The sequence below is a fragment of the Elephantulus edwardii genome, unplaced genomic scaffold, assembly GCF_000299155.1.
Source record: "Elephantulus edwardii isolate Elephantulus edwardi_28Jun2011 unplaced genomic scaffold, EleEdw1.0 scaffold00116, whole genome shotgun sequence".
In the NCBI taxonomy this organism is placed as follows: domain Eukaryota; kingdom Metazoa; phylum Chordata; class Mammalia; order Macroscelidea; family Macroscelididae; genus Elephantulus; species Elephantulus edwardii.
Window position 1 is genome coordinate 1,282,798 of NW_006399866.1, and position 25,543 is coordinate 1,308,340.

At 44.5% G+C, this 25,543-nt stretch overlaps 1 protein-coding gene and 1 pseudogene across 1 annotated transcript in view; both read right to left on the reverse strand.

The window, feature by feature from the left end:
- Positions 1 to 7,790: 7,790 nt before the first annotated feature.
- FUBP3 (far upstream element (FUSE) binding protein 3) overlaps positions 7,791 to 25,543 on the reverse strand; it is a 75,518-nt gene continuing 57,765 nt past the window's right edge. The window contains exons 12-19 of the mRNA XM_006892454.1: positions 19,598 to 19,739; positions 15,956 to 16,116; positions 15,133 to 15,206; positions 14,744 to 14,824; positions 14,434 to 14,510; positions 11,515 to 11,586; positions 10,129 to 10,256; positions 7,791 to 9,130 (exon numbers count right to left, since the gene is read on the reverse strand). Coding sequence (XP_006892516.1) covers positions 9,122 to 9,130; positions 10,129 to 10,256; positions 11,515 to 11,586; positions 14,434 to 14,510; positions 14,744 to 14,824; positions 15,133 to 15,206; positions 15,956 to 16,116; positions 19,598 to 19,739 — 744 coding nt within the window. The 3' untranslated portion in view covers positions 7,791 to 9,121. The remainder of the gene's footprint in view (positions 9,131 to 10,128; positions 10,257 to 11,514; positions 11,587 to 14,433; positions 14,511 to 14,743; positions 14,825 to 15,132; positions 15,207 to 15,955; positions 16,117 to 19,597; positions 19,740 to 25,543) is intronic.
- LOC102861490 lies at positions 24,896 to 25,516 on the reverse strand (annotated as a pseudogene).

Sequence of the window (25,543 nt, forward strand, 5' to 3'; positions counted from 1 at the left end):
TATAAGAATAGACAAACATGTTAATGAAAATCCAGGATGTAACATTCTTGAGTGCTCAATGGTTTTAAAAAATTATTAAAATGCCAGAAATATTATTGAAGTAGGTTAATTATATGAAAATATATTTCATCTGTTTCGATAAAATAGATTTAGTACATTTTATTGACATTTGAATCAGACAACTGGATCCTTCAGTTCCAGCCTAACACAATTTGGAAAAATCTGCTGTCAGGGACATCTCCAGAGTGCTAAAGAGCAGCTCTGTCTGTCTTAAGATGCGTCCAACCAGGCTATGGTCTTTTCAGTTACTTCTATGCATTAGGGAGCTGGACAATGACTAAGGATGACAAAAGAAGAATTGGTGCCTTTGAGTTGCGCTGCTGGGGAAGAGTGTTGAACATTCCATGGGTCGCCAAGACAACAATCAGGTTTGTCCTGGAGAGAGTGAAACCAGGCTGCTTCTTAGAGGCAAGGATTTTGAATCTCTGTCTCACATACTTTGGACATTTTGCCAGGAGGGACCAGTCCTTGGAAAAGGATATTACACTTGGAAGGGTGGAAAGCCAGAGCAAGAGAAGATGACCCTGGATGAGATGGACTGACACAGTAACTGTGGCAGTGGAGTGGGAACAGTTGTGTTGGAGGCAATAGGGTTGGCTCAGGATAGAGCAGAGTTCAGAGCTATTGTACACAGGGTTGCTATGAGCCTCAGGTAAATCGACAGCACATACCAACAATAAGCACTAATTTATTAAAAGGGTGATTTGGTGGCCTAGTGGTAAGAAGCTGCACTGCAATCTCAAAGGTGATCGGTTCAAATTCACCATTTGCTCCACTGGAGAAAGATGGACAATCTTCTGTGTGATTTACTGTCTCTGAAAACCTGCTGGAGGGTCAGCTATAGGTCAGTTCCAACTCAGTGGAATACTACAACAACAATGACAACAGTATTGTTTAAAATCGGGAAAGGTATGCATTTGGGTTTTATCCTTTCTCCATAACTGTTCATTCTGTATGCTCAGCAAATCATTCTAGAAGTTGGACTCTATAAAGAAGAATGTGGCAATGTGGCATCAGAATTGGATCAAGAATCACCAACAACTTGCATCATGCAGATGATAATGGACTTGTTTGTTGAAAGTGAGGAGGATTGAAAATGTTTGCCCCAGAAGATCAGACCACAGCTTTAGATATGGATTGTGTATCAACATCAAGAAGATAAAACTCTTCACCACTGGATTGTTAGGCAACATCATGACAGAGAAAACATTGACATTGTCAGCTATTTCATTTTACATGGATCCACAATCAACATCCTTGATGCTGGCAATCAGCAGATCAGGAGAGATATTGCATTGGGCAAGTCCATTTTCAAGGACCTCTTCAAATCACTGAGGAGCAATGGTGTCAGTTTGAAGACTAAGGTGCACCAGATTAATGTCATAGTCTTTTCAAACATTTGATACGCATTGAGCATTAAACACCGAATCTGGGTAACAGAAGAAGTGCTGGTGCCTTTGAGTGTGGTGTTGGAGAAGAGTACTGAATGGACTGCCAAAAGTACAAACGGATATGTCTTGGAGAAAATGCAGTCCAAGTGCTCCTTGGAAGTGAGGATGGTGAGGCTTCATCTCACACACTAGGGCATGTTGCTAGAAGAGGCTATTCCTTGGAGAGGAACATCATGCATGGAAAGGTGGAGGGTCAGTGAGAGAGAGGAAGATCCTCAACAAGGTGGATTGACACAGTGACTATAGCAATGGGTTAAAATGTGTTAAAGATTATGAGGACAGTGCAGGATAGAACATATTGTTCATAGGGTCACCACGAGTTGTACTGACTCCACAGCACCTACAACAACAACAACAACAAACCAAAACAGCAACAATATGGTCCATTTCAGACAGGCATCAGTCTTCCTGGGTGAGATGGTGGGGATGCAAGGCCAGGCCATTGAGTCTATCCCACCTGCATTTAAAAGTCATCTCAAGAATAGATTAAAGGCACTGAATACTAATGATCAAAGGCCAGATAAGTTGTGGGATAACATCAAATATTTCATCCATGAAGAGAGCAAAAGGTTATTACATAGGCAGAGTAGAAAGAAAAGACCAAAATGGATGTCAGAAGAGACCCTGCAAATTTTACTAGAGGATTGAGAAACCAAAAACAAAGGGAAGAGATTCCTTAGTAAAACAGATGAGCAGGAGATTTCAAAGGGCAACTCAAGAAGACAAAACAAAGTATTACTAAGGAATGTGCAAATAGCTGGAGTCGTAGAATAAAAAGAAAGAATTTGCTTGGCATTTCTCAAGCTGAAAGAACTGGTGAACAAACTCAAGCCTTGACCTGCAATATTGAGACATGCTATGGGCGAAATCTTGAATGAACCCAGAAGCATCAAAAGAAGATGGAGGAAATACACACTTACGGTACCAAAAAGAATTGGTTGACACGGAACTATTTCAGGAAGTAGTATATGATAGAATCAATGGTAACGAAGGAAGAAGTTCAAGTTGTACTGAAGGCATTGGCAAAAAACAAGCCCTGACCCCTGGAAAAGAGCTGGACTTCATAAAGAAAAGTGTAGCATCAGGATTAGAGCAAGACTAATCAATAACCTGTGTTATACAGATGACACAACTTGCTTGCTGAAAGTGAAGTGGACTTGAAATGCTTGCTATAGAAGATCAAAGATAACAGTCTTTAATATGGATTACATCTCAACACCAAGAAGACAAAAATCCTCACTGCTGGACCGATAGGGAGTATCAAAGATTCAAATTGTCAGTGATTTTATCTTACTTGGACCCACAATCAATACCCTTGGTACTAGTAGTCAAGATATCAAAAGATGTATTGCATTGGCAAAGTCGGCTGTCAGAGACCTCTCCAAAGCACTGAGGAGCAATGATGTCTGTTTAAAGAATAAGGGGTGCCTGATTCAGCCAATAGTCTTTTCAGTCATTTGTTATACATCTGAGTGTTGGACATTTAATAACAGAAGAATTGAAGCCTTTGAGCTGTGGTGTTGGAGAAGAGTACTGAATATCCTACAGACCACCAAAGAACAAACGGATGTCTTGCACGAAGTGCAGCCAAAGTCTTTTTTTTTTTCCAAAGTCTTTCTTAAAGGTGAGAACGGTGAAGCTTTGTCTTATATATGTTGAGCATGTTGTGAAGAGGGGCTATTCCTTGGAAAGAGACATCATGCTTGGAAAGGTTGAGGGTCAGTGCAAGAGAGGAAGACCCTCAAGGAAATAGACTGATACAGTGTGATGGCAATGGGTTCACATGTGTCAGAGAAGAGGATGGTGCAGGATAGGACAGGGTTCGGATCTGTTGTTCATAAGGTTCCTATAAATCATGCTTGACTCAATGGCACCTAACAACAATAATATGATCCAATCCCAAGATAGAGAAACCCAGATCAAGAGAAGTGACTTGTTAGTTTTCCAAGATGGAAATGAAAATCAGCTCTCTGGATGCCCCATTTGATTGTTTCTCTCCTTGCCTGAAGGAGGTTGGGAAGTAACCTTTTTTTTTTTTCTTAATCAATGCAAGCTTATGACCCGCACTTACTGGGAATTCCTCGTTCATGGGGAATAATTGCAATCCTCTCTGACAGATGACCTCATAGAATGATATCAATCCTGAGAACAAAGCCATTAGCTTCTTCTCATCACCAAATCTCTATTGTCTCCTTTCTCCTTAAAACAGGGCTGCAGCCTACAGGACACTTAGTGTGCCTCAGTGAACGGCCTAATCGGTGGCCACACGGCCCTGAACGCACTGACCTCACCTCGGTGACCAGCATGCTCATGGATTTCAGAAGCTTGCAGTGACCTTGAGAAGAGTGGTTGGGAGTGGATGGTGGTGGAGTCAACTGGAGGGTACAAATCCTTCCTTGGAGGTCAATACACTTGTTTTCCAGGAATTCAACAGTGGAGATTCTGTCATCTGAGGGCAAATACCGGCTTCCTTTACGAAGTGCTCTGCTAGGATTTGTGTCCTTCGGGGCCGTCTTGTGGGTACGGAACAGCCTCGACCCATCCATCCACTCTTATGCACACCTGCCACTCCATGCTGGGCGCTCGGGCCCTGAGTTCTAGACTCCCCTCCACCTCACCTGGAGTTGCTCGGCCCTCACCTGGTTACAGTCACCCAGGAAAACTACACGAGGCTCAGTGCTGAGTCTGACCCTTTCTCAGAGTGCAGTCTCCTTGGCCTTGGTTTGTTGTTAGGCATCCTCGAGTTGGTTTCAAGTAATTTAACTCTGCATGAACAAAACAAAACACCAACAGGTCATGTGCCAGCCATCCATGTTATATAATTAAGTCCATCACTATAGCCGCTGTCAATCCATGTTCTCGACGGTCTTACTTTTTTTCACTGGGGCTCATTGGAGCAGAAAGTGCCACTCACTGGAGCAGTCAGAGCCCTGGACACAATTAGTACCAACCCACAGCTGACCCTCCAGTTTTCAGTGGTAGTAAACTGCACAGGAGCAGCTGGTGGATTTGAACTGCGTGCCTTTGGGATTGCAGTGAGTTGGTTCCAACTCAATGGCACATAACCACATCAGTTAATAGTTGAGCTCATATTGTATGCAGATGGGAGAAAAGCAGGCACAGTGTTCAACAACTTGCCTTATGTCATACAGCTGTTAAGTAGTGGCTGCTCCAAAATCAAGACAGGTATGCTTCATGTACGAGCCTGTGTCAGTCCATGGGAGTGACTAAAGGGTAGGGGTTGCAATCAGATATTTTGAACCTTGTCTCTGCCACCTACATGGCCATGGTGATTCTGGCAAGACTTAGTCAAGTTCCTACAATGAGATAATAGAATTTCTTAAACAGAAAATGAGGGAACGCACCCACAAGGCCTGGCCCATTGCTGCTGCTCACCACCAGCTCTCAGGTGGCTTTCCTGTTCTATCAACTCTCTCACTTGGTGGTGACTGCGACTTCCCTGTGAGCAGCTGTCATGCTCTTCCCTGAAGCCCCAGATGAAGACAAATATATCTATCTTGGAGAGGGGGAAACCAAGTTTCTCCTTGGAGGCTAGCTTCTGAAGCTCCGTGTCTCACATACTTTGGGTACGTGGCCAGGACAGACCCGTCCTTGGAGAAGGACATTATGCTCAGAAGGATGGAGGGACAGTGCAGGAGAGGAAGACCCTGGATGAGGTGGATTGGTACAGTGACTGGGGCAATGGGAGTTGGTGTGTCGAAATTAGTGAGACTGGCTCAGGGCAGGGCAGGGTTCACTATGGATTGTAGGTTACTCAACGACACATAACAATATACTTGTATGAATGTGAATGGGCAAAGCTGTTCAGCCTCATCTGTAAAATGGGAAGCCCACTCACCTCCCAGGACATGAAGACCATGAAAAGAGATGGCCAGAAAGGGCCTCAATTCCCTTGGTAGATGCTATAAAATACCATCAAGTCGAAGGACAGTGAAGATCTCGACGACCATTTCAAGCTTGATCTTCATTTCCCTTCTACCAGGAGACCCTGTGGAATTGAGTGTTCCAGCCATCAATCTTCTAAGAGTCTATAAGGAATATTTGCATTAGTCTGTCTTAAACCCCCCCAGATGGTCCCCTGAGGACCAAAAGTGGAGCTTGGAAAATGGCACCACTATAGCCAACTAGAAGCTCAAGTCCCATCGTGTCCACACACCTTTTGGGGTCAGGCTCAGAAATAACGTCAAGTGTGATCCAGCCAGCTTTGCTGTGGGGCTGTTGGTCATCATGGATGGTCACCAGTTGAAAGGGATACTGGGAAACAACATTCCCTATGGGGACCAGGACTCTCCATCTTCAGCTCAAACTCTTGGGTGGATTAAGCAGAAGTGCACTGGTGATCAATGAAATTGGGAGAAAGAAACCACATGGGTCTGTGTGGTGGAGGGTAAAGAGGTGGGGCGAGAGTTCTGGAGGAGGCCAGTCCTGCCCTATCCAGCCCCCCTCCCTCCCCATACACGGTCTGTCCTGTCCAGACCGTGATGACCACGCAGCTTTCTTAATGGAACAAATCGCTGAACTTGGTACATTTCAAGCACTTTAGCCTTCTAGGACACCAGACTGCTGATGAAAAGCCATCTTCCGTGGGCGCCATCTTAATGAGGCCAAATTTCATATGCTTGCAAACTCTCCCCCCCCCCCCGCCGCCTCCTGGTGTACTGTGCCCCGCACCCACCCTCTCAATAAAAGGTTGCATCAGAGCGAGAGATACTTCCATAATTTATAGTATGGGCATTTCACTGGGGACAAGCGTTAATCTGTACTTACCGATACATTTAAGAAAATGCATCCTCCCGCAAGCCTGCACCATTTATGACTCTTGGCACAAACCACAATACTCAGTCTTCAATTAAGGGACACCTTAGGGTTCATTATCACACGATCGCTCCCTGTGAACCATGCCAAATGCTGTTTTGGCACAGAGCTTGGAAGATGAATTAGAAGGAAGTCTTCTCTGTAATGCCCTCTCCCCAATTCCCATTCCCATCATCAGCGTTTATGCCCTCCTCTTGCTAGACTCCCTCCCCCACTTTCCAAGTGGCTTTTACTATTCAATTTCTCAATGTCAAACTCGATTCTCTAGAGGTGTAGTTAAAGATGCCACATCTCCTTTTTGTCTTCCGGCTCTCAACAAGGCGAGGAAGGGCTGCAGATGGGCTCCACTCCACACCCCTTTACGGCCTAAAGGAGCCACAGATGCTTCCCCCCACCCCTCCTTTTAGAGCTTGAAGGAGAAAAAAAGAAGGGACCAGAATTGGAAAAATACAAATATGAGCCAGGAGGAGGGTTCTGAACTGATGGAAACAGAACCATGCATCTAAATTAAGAGATGACTCATGTGTACAAGTTAACAGCTAAAGTCAAGTGTATTAAAATATTAAAGTGGAGATCTGTGTGCAATATTGTTGCTCCAATCAATAGGAAAGAGAAGGAGGGAGGGGTGAAAAAAGACTGATCGTTATTTCTCAATCTCTCTCCAGTCCAAGGTCTAACAAGATCTGAAATTCCAGGACTCTCCCTGACGTAAACCTATGGATAAGGACACCTCCTTCTCATCCTTAATGAAAAGAACAAGACCAAATGGCTGCACTTGCCACCACCCTCCAACTCGCCTGACACCCTGAAACCCCTGGCTCTTGAGTGTGGACGTGCAACCACATCGTGAAGGTCTAGGTGCTGGGAACTGGGAGGGCGCAGGCTCTCGGAGCTGTGTCGGTGGGCCAGGCAATTTCGGAAGGAAGCAGCAGCCAAATGCATAAGGCCAAAATCAGAGGACAACAGACAACCAGAGGACACCATTTAGCAATTTTCTAGGGCAAGTGTGTGCCCTAGATGGCATGATGTGGAGTGTGCAGGAAGAGGGTGCTGTGCACACAGTTATGGTAAGTGTGCTCGGGCAGCCGCAGACTGACCCCAACTACTGCATGACCCCATTCAGTGGGTCTTCCAGCTCCACTGTGCTGACAGTGCCTCTGTGTGAGGAAGCCCATCATCGATGTCTCGGTGTCATGCCACTTCAAGAGATGCTAGATGTGACAGATAAGGGGCTGACTGTAACCAAGGCTCTCCAGTCAGACTGTCAAATTATACAAAGAAAATTAGCTTAACGAAGTAGGCAGAAATTCAGGCTGCACACCAACCAAGTCGGGCTAATGTAGTGCAAGACGACCGGCTAAGCGCAGCCGACCTGCCCTCTTTCCATTTCAGGAGGCAGTGGGCAGGGGGCAAAGGAAGGAACAAGTGAAGGGAAAGCAAATGGACTTCGCCCACAAGATGTCTTGTGGAAATTTTATTATATAGAGTGTAAAATAAATTGTCAGTCAAATAAAAAGAACACTTTTTTAAAACATCATGCATAACATCTTCCAAATGCCTTTTTTAATAGTTAGACATTTCAAGCATTATACAGAAAATAAGGAGAAAACCCCAGAAACTGTAACTTCAGTACATTTCAAACGGAATGTCCCTCAGGTCAATTAAAAATGCAAGGAAAAAATAGCTTCAATTCCGTTTTTTTTTCTTTAAAAATACATGTTATCTGTACAAGATGCACTACAGTAAACAGTGAAAATCATATTATCCCTTTTATTAAATCAAAATTATTTAATTCATACTGTGGTTAATACTAGATTTATTCATCTAGTTAATTTGACAAATATTAAGAAAATATTTAAAAGAAAAAAGCAAAAAACACCTTGGAATTAAAAAATAGTTACTACATTTTTATATGGTTTAATGTTCCACAGTGTGTGTTAAAAGTTATATTGAATTTCTTTTTAATATTAAAAATAACAGTATTTATATTTCTGAGAGAATAGAGAAGTTTTTTTTGTTTTGTTTTTAAAACAAGCTTGGAGGTCTTAGATACACAATTGCAACAGGTGATGGAGACATGAAAAAATGTATGCTAAAAACATGAACACATTTTTATATTACCCCTTTAGAACTCTAGAAATTATACAAACCCTATAAAATGCCCCTCCCAGTTCCTGTTGGACAGCAATACAATGATCTGTCTCAATTCAGAATTCACATAATTAATTACAATACATAATAGTTCAGCTTTTTAAAAAATGCAATAAAACCAGACAGCCAAGATACAAGAAATTAGAAGCAAAATACTTAATGAATTTACACATTTAAGAATATTTAAATACTGTTTAAAATTTTTTTAAAAAGGATTTGTTACATACCACCTAAGACTTCCAAGCCACTTTTTGTTGCAACAGAAAAAAAATTGTAAATAAAAAGACACGCAAAAAACAAAACAAAACAAAAACCACCATGTTGAAATGTCACTGCTCTGAGGTACATTCTGGTGCCGAATTTGCGCAGGTACTGCTCCAAAAAGAATCTCAGAGCTTACACATTTGAAATAACAACAAAAATAATGAAACAAAAATTATCAGCAATTTTTAGTAACTAATTTTTCCCGATTTTTAGAAAAATTCCGTTAATCTAAATATAGTGTTTCACAGAACAAAACAAAGGTTCTTCATCAAAAGGTTTGCAAATCTAAAAACCTCTGTTACAAATAGGTTTTCTTTCACAATGATTTCAGGGGGGGAAAAACAGCCGCAGATATTGTTCTACTGCTCCTGTGGAGGGAAGGAGAGAGAAGAGAAGTCAGGTCCAGTGACAGCAAATTCTCAAGTCCTTGTGTCTAAGGCTTCTGTTGGTGGGAGGTGACAGGCTCCTCTCCCTTCTGGCTCCATGACAGACTCTGACACATACTGGGAAGTCAAGTGCCCAAATATCTTTCCAGGGATCTCATTCCATGGGATTTCAATCAGATTAAATCCCTCTTGAGCAAGCTCTTTCCGTGGTCACCCAGCAGATCTAGTACCTTTTTACATGGGTTTCAACACAGTGAATTTAGTGGTGAGATGTCCCATTCTTTGGTCCAGGGCCTGAGGAGACTGGCATGCAGGCTACAGGAACCTGAGCAGCATCAAGTCACTTTAAAATAGGCCCTTCAGGAACCTACTTTTTTACTTTAAATAAAAACTCTTTCTGATCTCTTGTCTGGACAAAGTGGTGGTGGTGGAAGCCCTCGGAATAGGTGTGGAATGATCAGATATGGCACTCTGCTCCCAGCCTAATCCTCAAGAGGGCATGGACTGGCCTTCCTCCTGCCTTGCACAGATGAGCAGGGTAAGAGTGACAGAATGGCTACATTACAGTCTCAAAAACAACCGCTGAGAGTGCCCTACAAACAGCACACGGGATCAGACTTGCCCAGAATCATCTACTCCTTGTGCTTTCTCTCATTTTACATCTGGGAAAAGTGATGCCCAGAAGAAAAAGGAGAGTACCACTTAGCAATAAGACCCAGGCCCTGGATCTAAGGAAGAGTTAGGTACTTCCTGTGAAGGATTGTCAAATCAATTCCCCACCCAGCCTGGCCCAAATGGTTCCTTTCTGAAGCTAGGAGGGAGGAGAGAGGCTGCAGCTAGTTCTCAGCAGACAGAAGCCGTGCTATGGAGCCTGGGGCCGGAGCTTCCCCTCTGTAGCCATGGGCAAACACAGACGTCTAGAGAAGGCAGCTAGGGTTTGGTCTGGCAGCTATCAGTAATGCTGGTGATTGACTACAGACCTGGCTGTGGGCCTGAGCTTGCCCTAGCGTCTGCCCGTAGAAAGCAACCTGCTGTCTGTAATATTCCGCCCAAGCCATTGTGTAGTCCGGTGGGGAGCTGGTCTGAGGAGCAGCGCTGGCAGCGTGACCTGATTGACAAAGGAATAAATGTGGGTTAGCAAAAGCAGAGATGAAATTGTGGGGGAGGTGAAGGGCACTGTCAGCTTGGCAAGTTCCTTCCCAAAGGGTTTCAGGCACCCAGAACAAATGCTTGATGCGCCCTCTGGCAACTGGAAAGTAATGGCACTGGTAAAACTGGTGTTGAGGAGTCTTCTAAAGCTAGGCTGTTTGGCATTGCAAAAGTGCTGTCGCACATCTGTCACCCCCAAGAACCCAGCACATTAGTCTTCTCCCTGCAGAACCACATTTCCTGCACCTGTCTGTCTGTCTCAGTCAGCTCCCAGTGCTGGTGACAGAGAAGGGAGCTCCTAGCTCCGTGTGCACGCTGTGTGCACATGCATAGTCCATCATGGCAGCCAAATCCCCTCGGAGTCTCAACCTGTGGGTCTGGATTTGGGAGGTGAAGGGAAGACTGGAATCTGACCTCGTGACGGGTCCTCCCCCTGTGATGATGAACTCTGCAGTCCCTCTTTTCCAGGGGGAGTGTTTCTGTAACAGGCTTTTTGACCTGGGTACTTGCAATGAGCAAGGAGCATCCCTCAGACTCAAAATAGGTGAAATGGAAATGGAGGATTTAGTATAAATCTGAAAGGATTCATCAGGTTGGTTACTCTGAGTGTGTATGTTCTGAGGTAGTTTCTCTTTCCCAAGATGCTTTAATTTCTGATACAGTGTGGGGTGGAAGGGCTTACTGGAGAAGAGTATAAGCCAGTCCCCGTGCCATGTGTAGGTTCCCCTCACTTGCTCTGAAATGGTGACCAAGACAAAGGCAGCAGCAAGATCAAGTGAGAGAACAAGACACTCAGGTGAGCAGAGTCCTGGCAAAGCAGTGCCCAACCGGCCTGGCAGTGGGACTGGGATTCAGGAATCATGCGACTCCAAGGAGCTTTCACCTCAACCGAGACCTGAATTGTGAGGCTGAGTGACACACCCCTTTCAGGCTCTTTAGAATCCAGCCCTGGAGGACAGCAGAGAGGAGGAAAAGGAGGGGATGGTGAGTTTCTGTCAGGACCAAGACACACCCTGTGGCCAGCAACTATCCTAGGTCTCCCCTGACAGACAAGGTAAACAGAAGAGGAGAGGGAGACAAAGTTAGGGATTGGGATCAATTCACATAGGGAAAAGGATTTTTTTTTAAAAGACATCTAACCACCAAGAAGTCAAGTCTACAGGAATGAAGGGCTCTGTTACTGGGAAGCTGTTCGTTAAGGAGGCTCATCCACTCACTCTGTTTTTTGTAATAGTCTTCCCAGACCTTGCTGAAGTCAGGCTGGCTGCTCTGCGGCTGGCTCTGCTGGCCTGTGCGAAGAACACAAAAGCAGTCAGGCCTTCCTGCTTCCTCACAGCCTCAGCCCCAGCCCGGTGGACTCCAGGCCTCCTTCTCCTCAGCCTCCTATTCACTCCAACTCATCAGAGGGTTACAATCACCCCAGGCCCTGTGACTTGGGAAGGTTGCAGCAGGCTGGCTTCAGGAGAAGGTGATATTTCAACATTCATGAAGAGGGTCTTCATTTAGGCAGTGAAGATGGAATGAGGGGTACAATTAAGATCTTGGCCTAAGATGACAGGAATGGCAGCCTCCCCTTAAGGCTGAACCAAGCAGACTGGCTGCTCCTCCCAGGGCCTGGCCTCCTTCAGAGAGAGATTTATCTAAGAGGAGCCTAAGGCCACAGATGTGGCCTTCCAAAAGGACAAAGTGTCCTTCGTGTTCCAACCACGCTTTCACCCTGATCTTTCTGTTCAAAAGGCTGAGGACTTCTGTGAGAGTGCAGAAAACAGGCAAGGAAGCTGCCTGGAATGGTAGTGAGATCGATGAAAGGAAGACAAATGTACACACAGGACAAGGGGCCAAAGACAAGGGCCAAAGACTCTGAGACGTGATTCCAAGTCTTTTTTGGAGGGGGAGGGAAGAAGATGTGTGGGGCCAACTGCAGCCTTTCTCTTCCATGTCCCATCTGAGTGCATCCTCTGTGCTGAGAGCAGTAAGGATGAGGAGGGTCTACACAGTGTGGGAGGACTGCCAGAAGTACCCTGTCCAAAGACACGACGGGCTTACGAGATTTGACCACAACAAATCAGGACCTCTCTTTCTGCAGAGGTAAGGCTGCTGCTCTAAGCGTTCACCTGCTAAAGCCCATCCAAGGTCTTCTCTTCCACTGGAATTCTAGTTGGCAGCTGGTAGATAGGACACAGTACTAAATACATCCAGAGCAAAGATGTTTCCCTGGCTAGTTCGCTTAGTAAAACTGAGGAACATGGATAAGGAGACAATCACTGCAGAACTCCTCCATCAGACATGGAGTGTGTGGACAAGCGAGACTTTTCTTCCAAGCAAGATTTCACAGACCAGAATAAATCCTCAATTTCCAAATCACACCAAGTCCAACAATACAAAACAAAAGCTGACAAATTATGATAAGAACTTTCCTGAGCTTTCTTTCACTCACCTTTGCGTGCCTCTGTCAACTCCTCCTGGCTGGTCTGGGGCCGGGGCTGGGGCCACGGCCAGGCAATAGTACCTGCCCTGCACCTTTTTACTCAGAGGTCCCCAGGGATCAGATCCCCTTTAAAGAGAAAGGTGTATCCTCTCTCTCTAGTATCAACACAGGGGCATACAGTCCAGGCAGCCTGAGGATTCTCTGAAGGACCTACCCCAACACCATTGGGGCAAATGTGACCTTAACTTTGGTTACCTTGCTTCTTGGGGTGCTCACCCATATCTGAACAGTACTGTAAGATGTCATGTGAGGTGAAGAGACAGGGGAGCAGAGTGAAACAAGCAATGAGGGAAACAAAGCACAACTGGGCCATGGGATAAAGCCAAGACAGTAAAATTCTAATGGTAGGATCTAGGTGGTGGTAGGTATTCAGTACAAAATTCTCTCAAATATATTGCACAGTTGCAATATATGAATAAATAAAATAAAACCACGTGATTTCAGAACCTGAAAATAGTAATCACACCTAAATGCTTAACTTCATAGAGGACAAAGCCCCAGAGAAAGGAAGAGACGTACTGATGACGGAAGCATGGCCCTGGATGCCTGGAGTGTTCCCATCCTCCTGTGGCCTTTACTTGGGTTGTGCTCTCAGGTAGCCACCATTCAAGGAGAAAGTGGTGAAACTGAAAACTGAGCTAGGTCCCTGGCTGGTGAAATCCAAACATGTAGCCCTTCAACCCAGTCAAGAAACCCTGGGGGTACAAAGGTGAAAGTGCGCAGCTATGAAGCAGTAAGGGGGCTCTGACAGCACGGCCAGGGCGCTTCACCTAGAAGCTGTGTTGCTCAGGTGGCTGGAACCCACCAGCTCCTGCTAGGGACAAAGAGGACAGCAGAAAAACGTGGTGGTTTGCTTTCCTACAGAAGCACAGCCTTGAAAACCTTGTGGGCCAGTTCTATTGTCCTCCTTGATGGAATTTCTGACGCAGTTTGGAATGGGTTTCATTTGGTACAGGCCAGTACACATACCATAAAAAGAATATACCTTGTACACATATTAAAGAATGCTTTCCAAACACCAAAAGGCTGTAACTTGAGGTGGGTCTAAACAAGTGGAATTTTACTACAAGTTTTTTATCCTCCTCTTTGAGTGGAGGGCTGTGCAAGATGGTCTTGCATTAGGGAAAAAAAATCCCCATGAATGACCCTTAAAGGGCTGATGGGGACAGGCTTGATCCTGTACAAGGACTTATTCTCTTACAGTCAGTAGTCCTGGAGAAGTATCACTCAGCCAAACTAATTCTCTAATTGCTCGCCTTTTCAACAGTTCAGTAGAAAGAAAGATGGGCTGAGCTCAATTCATGGAGAAGCTAGGCCTGGTCTGGGGTCTTTAGAACCTAATTGTGAAGAACAAATACAGCAAAATCCTTTAGCTCTGTGAAGGAAAGCAGATGTAGAGAATGGTTTGAGATTATGGCCCAGAGAGTGCCATTTTCATTCTAGCCTTCCCTGATGTCCTCCTGAGTCCTTTCTTGCAGGGTCTGTTGGTGGCTCCCAGTGATAAAACTGTACAGGCAATGGCTCCGTGGCAGTGCAGCCTGGACCTGGCAGCCAGGAGTCAGAACAAAGGCACTTAAGGTCCATCATCCAAGGATCTGCAAGCCTCCACTTTCTGTAGGAGTGTGTTCCCTCCCCTTGAGTCACTTACTTGGAACCTGCTGTGTAGGCTGCTGCCACGCCTGGTAGGTGCTGCCCCAGCCCTGGGTCAGGAAGGCCGGAGGACCACTGCGGGTGACAAAAGAGCAAGATGATCCCATCTGGTTCCTGTCCTGTCCTCCTCCCCTGAGTCCAACTTCTGCCACCCCAGTTATTGCTTCTTCACAGTTCATCCTCTCCCTATCCCCCAGCTTATCACAAGTCTCCTGGTATGCTGGCAGAGTCGTGGTCAGGTAACAACCTGTGTCTCCTCTATCCACCAAATGAGAGCTGTGTGGCTGGCCTAACAGTAGGCTACTTACCTCACAGGGGTGCTGTGGGGGTTTCCGTTCACTTTAGCAGCAATATTTGGAAAGCACCCTGAGCTCCTTGGAGGAAAGGTGCTAGAAAAAAGTGAAAAATAAGTAACAATGGCTGAGATCTCAACATAAGGGAAAGACTTTTGAAAAAACCCACTCCTAGCTTCAAGGTAGCACATTCCCCTGGGGTATCCTGGTGGTGACTAGAAACCCCCTGCCCTCTGGGAAGGCTTTCATCGTCACTGGTTAGAGTGGACTTAAGGAGAGGGATTAATATAGGTAAAGTGTTTCAGAGAATTCCCCAGAACTAGTTAGGAAAGGGGGGGAGAGGAAGGGAGGACCTCTTGGGAACTGGTGAATTCCTTCAGTTAACATCAGTGCAAAAGACTCACTTTTGATGAGGTGTAGCTGGTGGCTGACTGAAGGGGCTCTGTCCAAAGGCTCCAGGTGCTCCAAGGCTGGTACCCTGTCACGGCACAGAGGAAATTCTGTCTGTTAGCCATGCCTGTACCCTGCGACTGCTGGTCAGACCCACCCAAGACAAAGAACAGCATTTAGGGAGACAAAGCAAAGTGAAATCAAGACAGCCTATGGCACTCAGACTAGTCTTCCTTCACCACAGGGGTTTTTCTCTTCCCACTGAAGGACCAATACTACCTACCACACAGCCAATACTGGCCCTACTAGTTTCCTTGTCACCCTGGGGATAGGGATCAACCTGTTCGACTCGCCTGTCAATTTAGGCTGGCCCAAGGCTCTTTCTGCCATTCTATGTCCCCTTTGAGGTGAGCAGTGGCTAATCTGTCCTCCATCAACACTCCCTTTCTTTATCTGATTTGAGGTGCCTGAAACTAAAGCCGGAGTCAATGAAAGCAGCCTGCAGGCTTGGCTGCTAGGTGATGCCAACAGGAGTCTAGGGCAGTACTGAGGTGAGGCTGCTTGCCTTGGCTAGTTCATCTAAGTAGTCTTAAGGGGACACCCTGGGGACTGAACTCTGCAGCCTTGGGGAATTCTGCTGGGAGAAACTTCCTACATTATTTCTGGGCTTGGCCCAGGTATTCTTTAGGCCTCCATCCTTTCACCTCGGAAAAGTGGTGTGGTGAGGACTGAAAGGCACAAGGAAGAACAAGGTTCCTGGGAAAACAAAGAAGTTTGGCATCCAAAAGAAAATGCAGCTATCATTAAGCCAGAGGTGGGAAAGGATCTTGTACGTACACCAACTTTCTCATCTATGAGATGTCTGGCCACCTCGATCTGTTGAGGAATTCCCCGGATGGTGAATATTCGCAGGTTGGGGTCAGTGTTTGGAGGGGGATTGCGTTGAAGCTCCACATGTGCTCCTGACTGCTGGTTTATACCTTTGATATTCTCTCCCCCTGTAGTAGGAAAACACATGATAGAAGTATAAGTGTAAGCAGCAAACACAAAGGTGCAAAGCTCCTCTTCTCATAGTATTTTCTGCACATCAACACTAGTCTTGGAAGTTTAGAAGCACTTTCTATTTATGTGAAAATAGTTCTAACACAAACCATGGCACTTGAAACAAGATACCAGAGTCCAGCCCAAGGTGCCTAAAGAGTTCTGTCTGCTGAGGTGCCCCCCAACCATGTCTGTGCTGAGGCCTTTAAAAAGAGGACACCTCAGGTCCCTGACAAGGATTTGGACCCAACAGAGCTCACTTCTTGCAGGTCAATTGACAGTTGCTCATATTCCAGCTACAGATTTAGGCCCAGGCAGGAACCTCTGTCCTCTAGGTTTTGGAGCACAATGGGGGCCCTTCAGTCATGGTGTGGCCACTGCACCTCTGCTTTTCTCCCTCCCTCCCTTCACAGGTCAAACAGACGGCCACAGGCCCAAACAATGCCTTTAATATCCCACCCTGTCACTTCTCAAGTCCCTGCCTCTTCCGTGGGGGACATAGGGGACAGTTCTAGACAGAAGCAACCCGAGGCAGCCAGAGGATGGGAATGGGGGTGGGGGCTGGGTCACGGAGGTCTGGGTGGGGTGGGGCTAATGAAAATTTAGTTGGACTCTTTGAAAAACCTGTAAGAGTCCCAGTCTCTTAATGAAATCTGCGTTACAAAAGCTTCACCGGGTAACAATAGTTTGATTCTTCTTTTGAAATTTCACAGATCTTACAGATCGGCTCCATTCAACTGCTGAAGGGAAGATAAAGGAGTCAAAATGCAAAGAAAACTTAGAGCACTGAGCTTTGCAAAAATGGAAGATAGTCTGTAGAGAATCTGGTATAGAATAGCCCCAAATGATCAAAAACAAACACTGATGACTCCTTATTATCCCTGCCCAATCAAAGTCAAACACAAACTCAAAACATTTACCTCTTCACTATTCATTCACAATCCTTCAGTTCACTTTCCTTCCCCAAACCCTTACTGTAGAGGCAGAAGAACCATGTCTGAGTACAAACATGCTGGGTGAGCAGGCAAGGAAGGGAACACTTAGAATGTGCACATGATTACAGACCCTTCTTGAAGGAAGTATAAGAAGCCACTCCATTTAAGATGGAAACCAGGAAACCAGTTGAGCTTTCTACTGATGCCCAATCAACAACTAACACATGTGCCCAAAAGCCACTTGGATTCCTAGGCACAGATCTGATGGCAAGAACACAAAAGGGCATGTGCACCGAGCCTGAAAACTGCAGGCCCAGACAGTCAAGCCCCCAGGCCCTCCCCATCAGGCACTTGCACCAGGAGCCCCAGAGTCCCTTCTCCAGGCCTTAGGAGCATGCTAATAAGGCAAGGAAGGCACCACAAAACTGCATGGAGCCGGAAGGAGTTAATTTAAGTTCATCTTCCTTCAAAATGAGGTCACCAGCTTGGCACATGGTGGCTGTCTATAGACTCATTCAGCAGCCTGCTCCATTCTTCTACTTTATGGGGGGCAGAAGCGACCCGCCAATGGCCCCCTGGCTGGACGTGAAATCGTAAAGCAATTAATCAAACCTGCTAAAAGGCCTGGCTGACAAGAGCAGGGCTGGCCACACTATCTGTCAATATTGTGGTGTTTATCATGGAAATCCAGCAGGGGCCTGTGGAGGCAGCAGCGTCTGTCCAAGGGCTGGGGCCTGAGCCTGGAGCCCGGTGGGGAGTAGAGTTTGACTGTGCACAGGCTCCACTCCTTCAACCTCATCTGGACACCTTTCCCAAGACGAAGACATGCTGCACACCTGGGGAAGGCACAGAAAGACATCCCTCCCTCCCCAGTGAAACTCCTCCTGGGCGCCTGGAGCCTACGATTAGCATGACAGCATGGCAAGCAGTTCCAGACTCATTCTGCTGGCACTTTCTCCTGAGCAATCACTCAAGATAATTCTGTAGGAGGCAAACCAAGGGGCTATTCTGCAAGCACGAAGATTTCACTGGTTATAAGGAAATGTCACAATGAAGACAGTGCTAGTGTTTAAAAGAGCCACATTCTCCAATAAACATGTCACTGACAAAAAGGTTTTCAAAAGACAAGGGAGCCTCTTCTCAAGGTGATTCTCAATCAGTAAGCGATGGCTGGATTTAAACTCTTAGCAGTCAAGTTGATGATCCATCTATGTGACACATTTCACATACAGCATTCTGAGCAGCTCCCTCAATCTATTTACCATTTATTTATCAATATGTATACCCTGCAACACCCAACCACAACAGCACCTCCCTACCAGAAAATGAAAACAAATCCACCTTGCATCTACTACCTCTGAAGGATTATAACCTAAAAGATTACAGAGAGAGAGGAGAAAAATGTTTCTGAAAGAGTAAAAAGTACACACTGTACATAAGCCAAGATAAGGGCAGACTCTGGGTGGTGAATGAGGGGCCAGGAGGGTCCCCACTTTGCCCAGCTCTCTGGAATGGGTTCGAGAGTTTCAGGTTTCTGTCTGTTGGTAAAGATGTTCCCAAATCATGTTCTGTGGAATACGGAGCATCCCTGAAACAGCTAAGGGATGTTTGATGATCAAAGAAATGTGAGACACTCTGGGGAGAAGATTGTATTTATGTCGTCCATATGCTGTCAAGTACATAATGAAGGCACATACAAAACGAAACCAAGTGCCAACGGCAGTTTCCTGCTGTCAGCAAGGTTTCACGGGGAGATGTACTTAGACCTCAGAGAGAAGCTGAACTCCTCAGACTCAGCAAGGGCCCCAAGAGTCCCAGCTCTGCTCTCAGCAGGTTTTCTTAGTTCCAAGGATAGTCTAGATAAACCACTAACAACAGTCTTAAAATGTGCCTGCTTCTCCCTCGTTTTCCACTGAAGGACTTTAAAGAGTTACAATGGCCATTAACGAAGGCTTTTATCTAGGGCTCTCAAAAATGCCTAGAAACAACTAACAAATCAATTTCTATTTTCCTTCTCAGACTATTCACGGTAAGTCTGTTGAAAGAGTAAAAATCCTTTCCACATGCTATGCCAATAAAGACCAAATACTCAAATCCAGTAAGGAAATGAAGGGACTTCCTCAAGAGAAAGCAATCTTTGCTTGAGGAAAATGACCAGCACCATTCCTCTAAGTTACTGGAAGGTGAATTAACTACTCATCAGTCAGTGAACAATTATGTAGCAAACCCTCACCAGATGCAGGACAACTTTTCAACAATGCAAGTTGTCCATTAGGGAGGAGACTTCTCATAGTGTGTTTACATTAAGAAATGGAAAAAAGTCTCTTTGCCCCCGTTCATGATAGGCTGGAACTTAAAAGACCTATACATATGATTCTCACAGAAGGCTGTTGATGCCACAGACATGTCAATCTAAATTCACACTTTGGAAGCATATTTGACTTATTAACTTCAGAAGAAACAACTAGGAAAGAAAAACGTAACTCCACAATCTGCGTCTTACCTTTGCCGATGACGAGGCCACACTTATCTGCTGGCACCGTGTATGTTATCTCCTGCACGCCACCAGGGGTTCCCATGCTCCAGTCACTGCGGCCCCGGCCTCTTCCTCGGGCTACCGCAAGGCTGCTGAAGCCATCTCTTTCCTGAGAGGGAAGTAAGGCTCACATGATGCTTTCTGCCATGACTCCCAGCACCACTTCTCATCTTCTTTGAGGAGGTTAAGTGACAGGATGTAATCAATGCCACATATCAGAATACAGGGAACCAGAGCACCTTTCCACATTTCAAATTCTGGAAAGCTCTTTAAAACCAGAATTAACACAAATCACAGGTGTGCTGGAGGAGGATGTGTGCAGAGAAACACGTGTGGTTACATAAACAGCTTGAACACTTCAAGTAAAACAGGCAGGGAGACAGAAACTTTTAAGTCTGAAGTTCAACTACCTTTCCACTGAGTTTTAATTACTGGGCGCTAATCTAGAGACCAACCGTTGATAGTATTAAGATGACAAAACTCTGTCTGCAGAAAGTGAAGACTACCTGAAGCACTTACTGAAGAAGATCAAAACCTGTTGCTCTTACGTACCAGTGAGCTGACTGGAACTTCAAGTTATCCTATGAAGAGCAGTTCAAGTTATCCTATGTCCTGTGCCATCCTCACTCTGTCTGACACCATCCAACCCACTGTTCCAGTCATTGTGTTAATTCATTTTGTGAGGGGTCTTCATCTGCTTCTCTGACCCTACACCTTCCCCAGCATGATGTCTTTTTAAAAAAGATGACCCTCAAAAAAAAAAAAAAAGATGACCCTCCTTGACAAGATGCCCAAATTATGTGAAACAAAGTTTCACCATCCTTGCCTCTAAGGAGAACCTTGGTTGCATGTCCTCCAAGACAGATTTGTTTGTTCTTTCAGCAATCCACAGGATATTTAGTACTACAGGCTTCCATACATACATCTCAACTTCAAAAAAACAAACATCTTCACCACTGGACCAACAAGCAACATCGTACTAGATGGAGAAAAGATTCAAGTTTCATTTCACTTGGATCCACAATCAATACCCATGGCATCAGCAGTTGAGAAATCAGAAAATGTGTCACACCAGGAATATCTGCTGTCAAGGGCCAAACCCAGTGTTAAAGAGCAAGGATGTCAGTTTAAAGACTAAGGTGCACTGCACCCAAGCTTCGTATGCATGTTAAAGCACGACAATGAATAAGGAAGACTGAAGAACTGATACCTTTGAACCACAGTATTGAGGAAGAATATTGAATATATTAGGGACTGCTCAAAGAACAAACAAATCATGGGGGCAAGAATGCTAGAACTTCATCTCACATCCTTTGGGCATGCTGTTAGGAGGCACTGATTCATGGGAAAACATGAGAGGAAGAACTAAAACACTGATGCTAATGATGCACTTGAGCAAGGTAGAGGCTGTGAGGACAGCCGAGACTACAAGGTTTCGATCTGTTTTTCAGAGGGTCATTATGAGCTAGTCAACTCAATGGTACTAAACCACCACCACCTACAGGCAACAAGGGTCAGTTTTCCCCTCATGGCTAAGACCACTCTTTGCTGTGGTCCTCACATGCTGTGACGATCCAAAGTCACAATTAGGAGATGATAAAAAAAAATACAGATATTTGAAAGTGACATGCGTAGCTTTAGGTCCTCTTGTGACAGGCTAGAAAGACAAATCCAAACACTATTTAAGAATCAGAATTATTTTAAAATCCAAATAGTAAGAAAAGACTAGTAATCCTAGTGGCAAGAAGCTGTACTGCAATCCTGATGGCATGCGGATCAAGGCCAGCAGCAGCTCCGTTGGAGAAGGATGGGCAGTCTTCTGCTGTGTGATTGATGGCCTCTATAAATCCGCTGGAGGGTCAGCTATGGGTGAGTTTTGACTAACGTTTCTCGAATAATCCATACTGGTCAGGCATCAGACAGTAAGCCTGACTCTGACATCTAAAAGTGCCTTGTTGCATATATCTTAGTTACATATTCGTCGATTCAGAACTGACTCACTGCTGACCCTCCACTGGGTTTTCAGAGGCAGTAAGTTGCACAGGAGAGTGCTCATCTTTCTTTCATGGAGCGGCTGGTGGATTCAAACCATGTGCCTTTAGGTTGGCAGCAAAATACCTTACCACTAAGGCACCAGATCTCCTTACCTGAGTAATCTAGCATAAGAGATGCCATAAATGAATTACTTTAACAACACAAATGCACTCTCTTACAGGTTAGGAAGCTGGAGATCTAAATTCAGGGGGCCTGTTCTGGGGATAGGCCTTCTCTCTCCTTTAAGTTCTGGATGAAGGTTCTCATTTCTTCAGCATCTGTAGACCTGGTGTTCCCTGGCAAGACCCATGAGACTTGACTTTCCCTAGTGCTAGGTAGCTTCCCAGCAGAGACCAGAGTCCAAAAGGACATATTACATTCCTGGAGTCTCTCTCTTGGTGGTACTAAGGTCCCCTCTTGGCTCACTTTTCTCTCTTATGAAAAGAAAGATTTTATGGGTTACATACCGCAAGGAAATTCCCCTTGTATCTGGCCACAACTGATGAGATTAAAGGGTTACATTCTACCTCTATCTGTTTTACAACTAATTCTGTCAGGTTATGGTCGGAGAGTTTCTACATTACACACACACAGATTTCTTTCTTTAATACAATGAAATCCATGACACAGATGAATATTTTCATCCCAAGGTGCTATAAATCTGGTCTAGCCTTTGTCCTTTTGGTCTACTTTGGTGCTGGTAAGATCTAAAATTTTTAAAACACTGGGGGGAAATTCATGTTGAGGACTCCTTTGTGGAAGGGAGGTGGTGAATGGAAGTTCAACACAATGAAGAAATGCTTCACAGAGGTTGCCCGTGCTGCTTAAGAAATTTACTGAATGTTCCAGGCTCTTAAAATTTTACTATTAAAAAAGATGTAAGAGGGAGAGTTCTGGTGGCCTAGTGGCAAGGAGCTGCAACTACAATCCCAGAGGTGCACAGTTCAAATTCACCAGATGCTCTGCCAGGGAAGGAGGGACAATCTCCTCCTGTACCAGTCAGATCTGATTTGATGAAACACTCACACAAAAATAATAAAATAAAATAAATTAAAAAAAAGATGTAAGAGAACATTTAATGACTATTTTATAAAAAATGTCCTGAACTTATAGTTAAATCTCTGGCTAATCTCATCCAATAGTCTTGGTATAGGGTCTTTAGTAGGTATTGTCTGATGATTCCTGGGGAACCACTCACATAAGGTGTACTGTCCTGGGGCATTCTCTCAATTTTCAAATGAGTAAACCAGGACCAGAGAAGTTTAAAGGTCTGTCCCAAACCACAATGCAATGACAAAGCTGGGTCTAAAATGTGATATTCCTAATTTCCATTCTGTTACTTCTTTCTTCAACTTTTCCTAAATCTTATACAACTAAGGATCCTCAGTTACAGTAGTTCACTAGAGCAATTCTTAAAGGAGGAAAGGAGAATTTTTGGTGTTCAGGAGAGGCTAACAATATCATGAAGTTAATACATGATCAATCATATACTAAAAAGTAATAAAATACTTGAAGTCTTCCTCTTCTTCCCTGACCCTCAGCTTTTCCAAATACGCTATCTTACCTGAGGAACTGGTCCCTCCTGATTACAAGTCCAAACTATGTAAGCCAAAGACACCACCCTTGTAAGGAGCGTTCATTTCAAGACAGAGTTTGCTTGTTCTTTTGGTAGTCCATGGCATATTCAATATTCTTTGCCAACACCATAATTCAAAGATATCTCTTCACTGTCCATGAGGTCATTAAATCATATTTGATTTGATGGCACTTAACATCCCCTTGTTTTGTTTGAAAGTCATGTCTACGTATATGTTCCATATGAGAACAACTAAGTGCTCTGGAATTCTCATTCTGTCTTGTTACCCATTATGTTTATGATCCACAAAAATAAAAAGCTTTTGCATAGTCAATAGGCCTATGCACAGTCAATAAAATACAAGGGAACAGCTTTTTGGTATTCTCTGATTTCAGACAAGGTGCATCTAATGTCAGCATCATGTTCCTCATTATATATGTCCCTCATTATATAGCCTCTTTTTGAATCCAGCTTAGAGTTCTGGAAGTTCTTTATAGATGTACTGCTCAAGTAATTTTAAAACCATTTTCAACAAGAGTTTACGGTGTGTGATAATGACATTGTTTGATAATTTTCATGTTTGATTGTATTATCTTTTTTGGAAGAGGCACAAATTAGAGGTTTCTTCCAGTCAGTTGGCCAGCAGCTGTCTTTCAAATTTTTTGGCACAGATGAGCTTATCTAGTTCTGCATCTTGTTGAAACACCTGAACTGGTATTCAAGTCAATTCCTGAAACCTTGTATTCTGCCAATGCTTTCTATGCAAACTAATTTTTTCCTTCATTACCACTGGTTCCTGATCATGTGCTATACTTCCTGATGTGGTTCAGTGTTGGACCACTTCTTTTTTTGGTACAGTGAACTGTGTAATCCTTCCATCTTCTTTTTTTGTTAAAATGTAATACTGTTTATTTAACTTCAAAAACATTTCCACATTCTAAAACATACAAGAAAAAGAATAGAACACTGCAAATTGTGTTTAAGTACAGAAGGTTCTGGAACTTCCATGGACACAATGGCTCTTTATTTTGTTGACGTTGAAGAGCTCTACAGTTTGTTTACAAAGAAAGTTTAAAAATGACTGCAGTTAACAACAACAACAACAAAACCAAACCTCACAAAATCCAAACATCTTTCATGCCAGCTGATCCCCCGTTTTCCACAGCTAAGAATGGCAGCAGATGCTATGTCATTACATAAAAAACAAGACAACCTGAAGCTAAACGGATACTCACCACAGTGTCAAGAGGTCAGGTTCACAGTGCATGCCTTGAGCTCTGGTCCCCCAAAAGAGCATCACCCCCAGACCCCCAGGCTCAATGCCAAGTATGGACCAAGAGTGTCTTGGTTGTTTTGTCCTTTTTACAAATTGTAGATATGTACAGTTGTCCAGCCAACAAACATAGTTACCGCCACCTTACAAATGAAATAAACTGGGAGAAATGCCAGAACTATCTTTAAATGCTTTGTCACACCAATAAGTGTGACCAAGAGCAAAGAGCACAATGAGGAGAAAAAGAGTGCGTTCCATTTAAAAATGCTTGGGTATGTGCATAGCTGTAACAGTTTTAGGGTGCTCCTGACACCTATGTCCACTTTTCTAGAGCTCTCTGAAAAGACTACAAGATGATCATGATCCAATTTTGCAATTAAACCTAATGAGGGCAGCAGACAGGTTTCCAAGAGATGCAGCAATCATGGTACTCCCCCACACTGAGGTATTCACAAGGAAACCGAGAAACAGTTTCTTTCTTCTCCTCGTCTTCTTCATCTTCCTCTTCCACCTTTCTCCAGGCTACTTTAGTAGGACCCTGCACATCAAACTTGGACTTATTGTTGGCAACAGCCTTCTCATATTTCTCTTATAGTTTTGCTGCCTTGTTGATATAAGGCACCTCTTCTCTCAAATTATTTCACATCTCATTCAGCTTCTCGGTTACATAATCAATAGTGATGACAGGGTTTGTTGACTTGATCTTAGGATGAAATTCCCAACAAAACGGGAAGAATCTAGATGGGGCCTTTTTATGGGCATTAGGGCCCTTCTCCTCGCCTCCTTTTCTCGGTCGTAACATACCTTTTCTGCCTTGGCCATCTTATTGAACTTGGCCTTTTCTTTCCCAGATACAGTCTTCCACTTCTCTGAGCATTTCTTGGAATTCAGCAAAACTGACTGGAATCTTTGGGTTTTTCTTAGGTTCTTCTGCGCACATCTGCATAAAGAAGGTGTACACAGACAACTTGCCTTTTGGTTTCTTAGGGGCACCTTTAGCCATCTTAGCTGTATTCTTTATGGTCTCTTT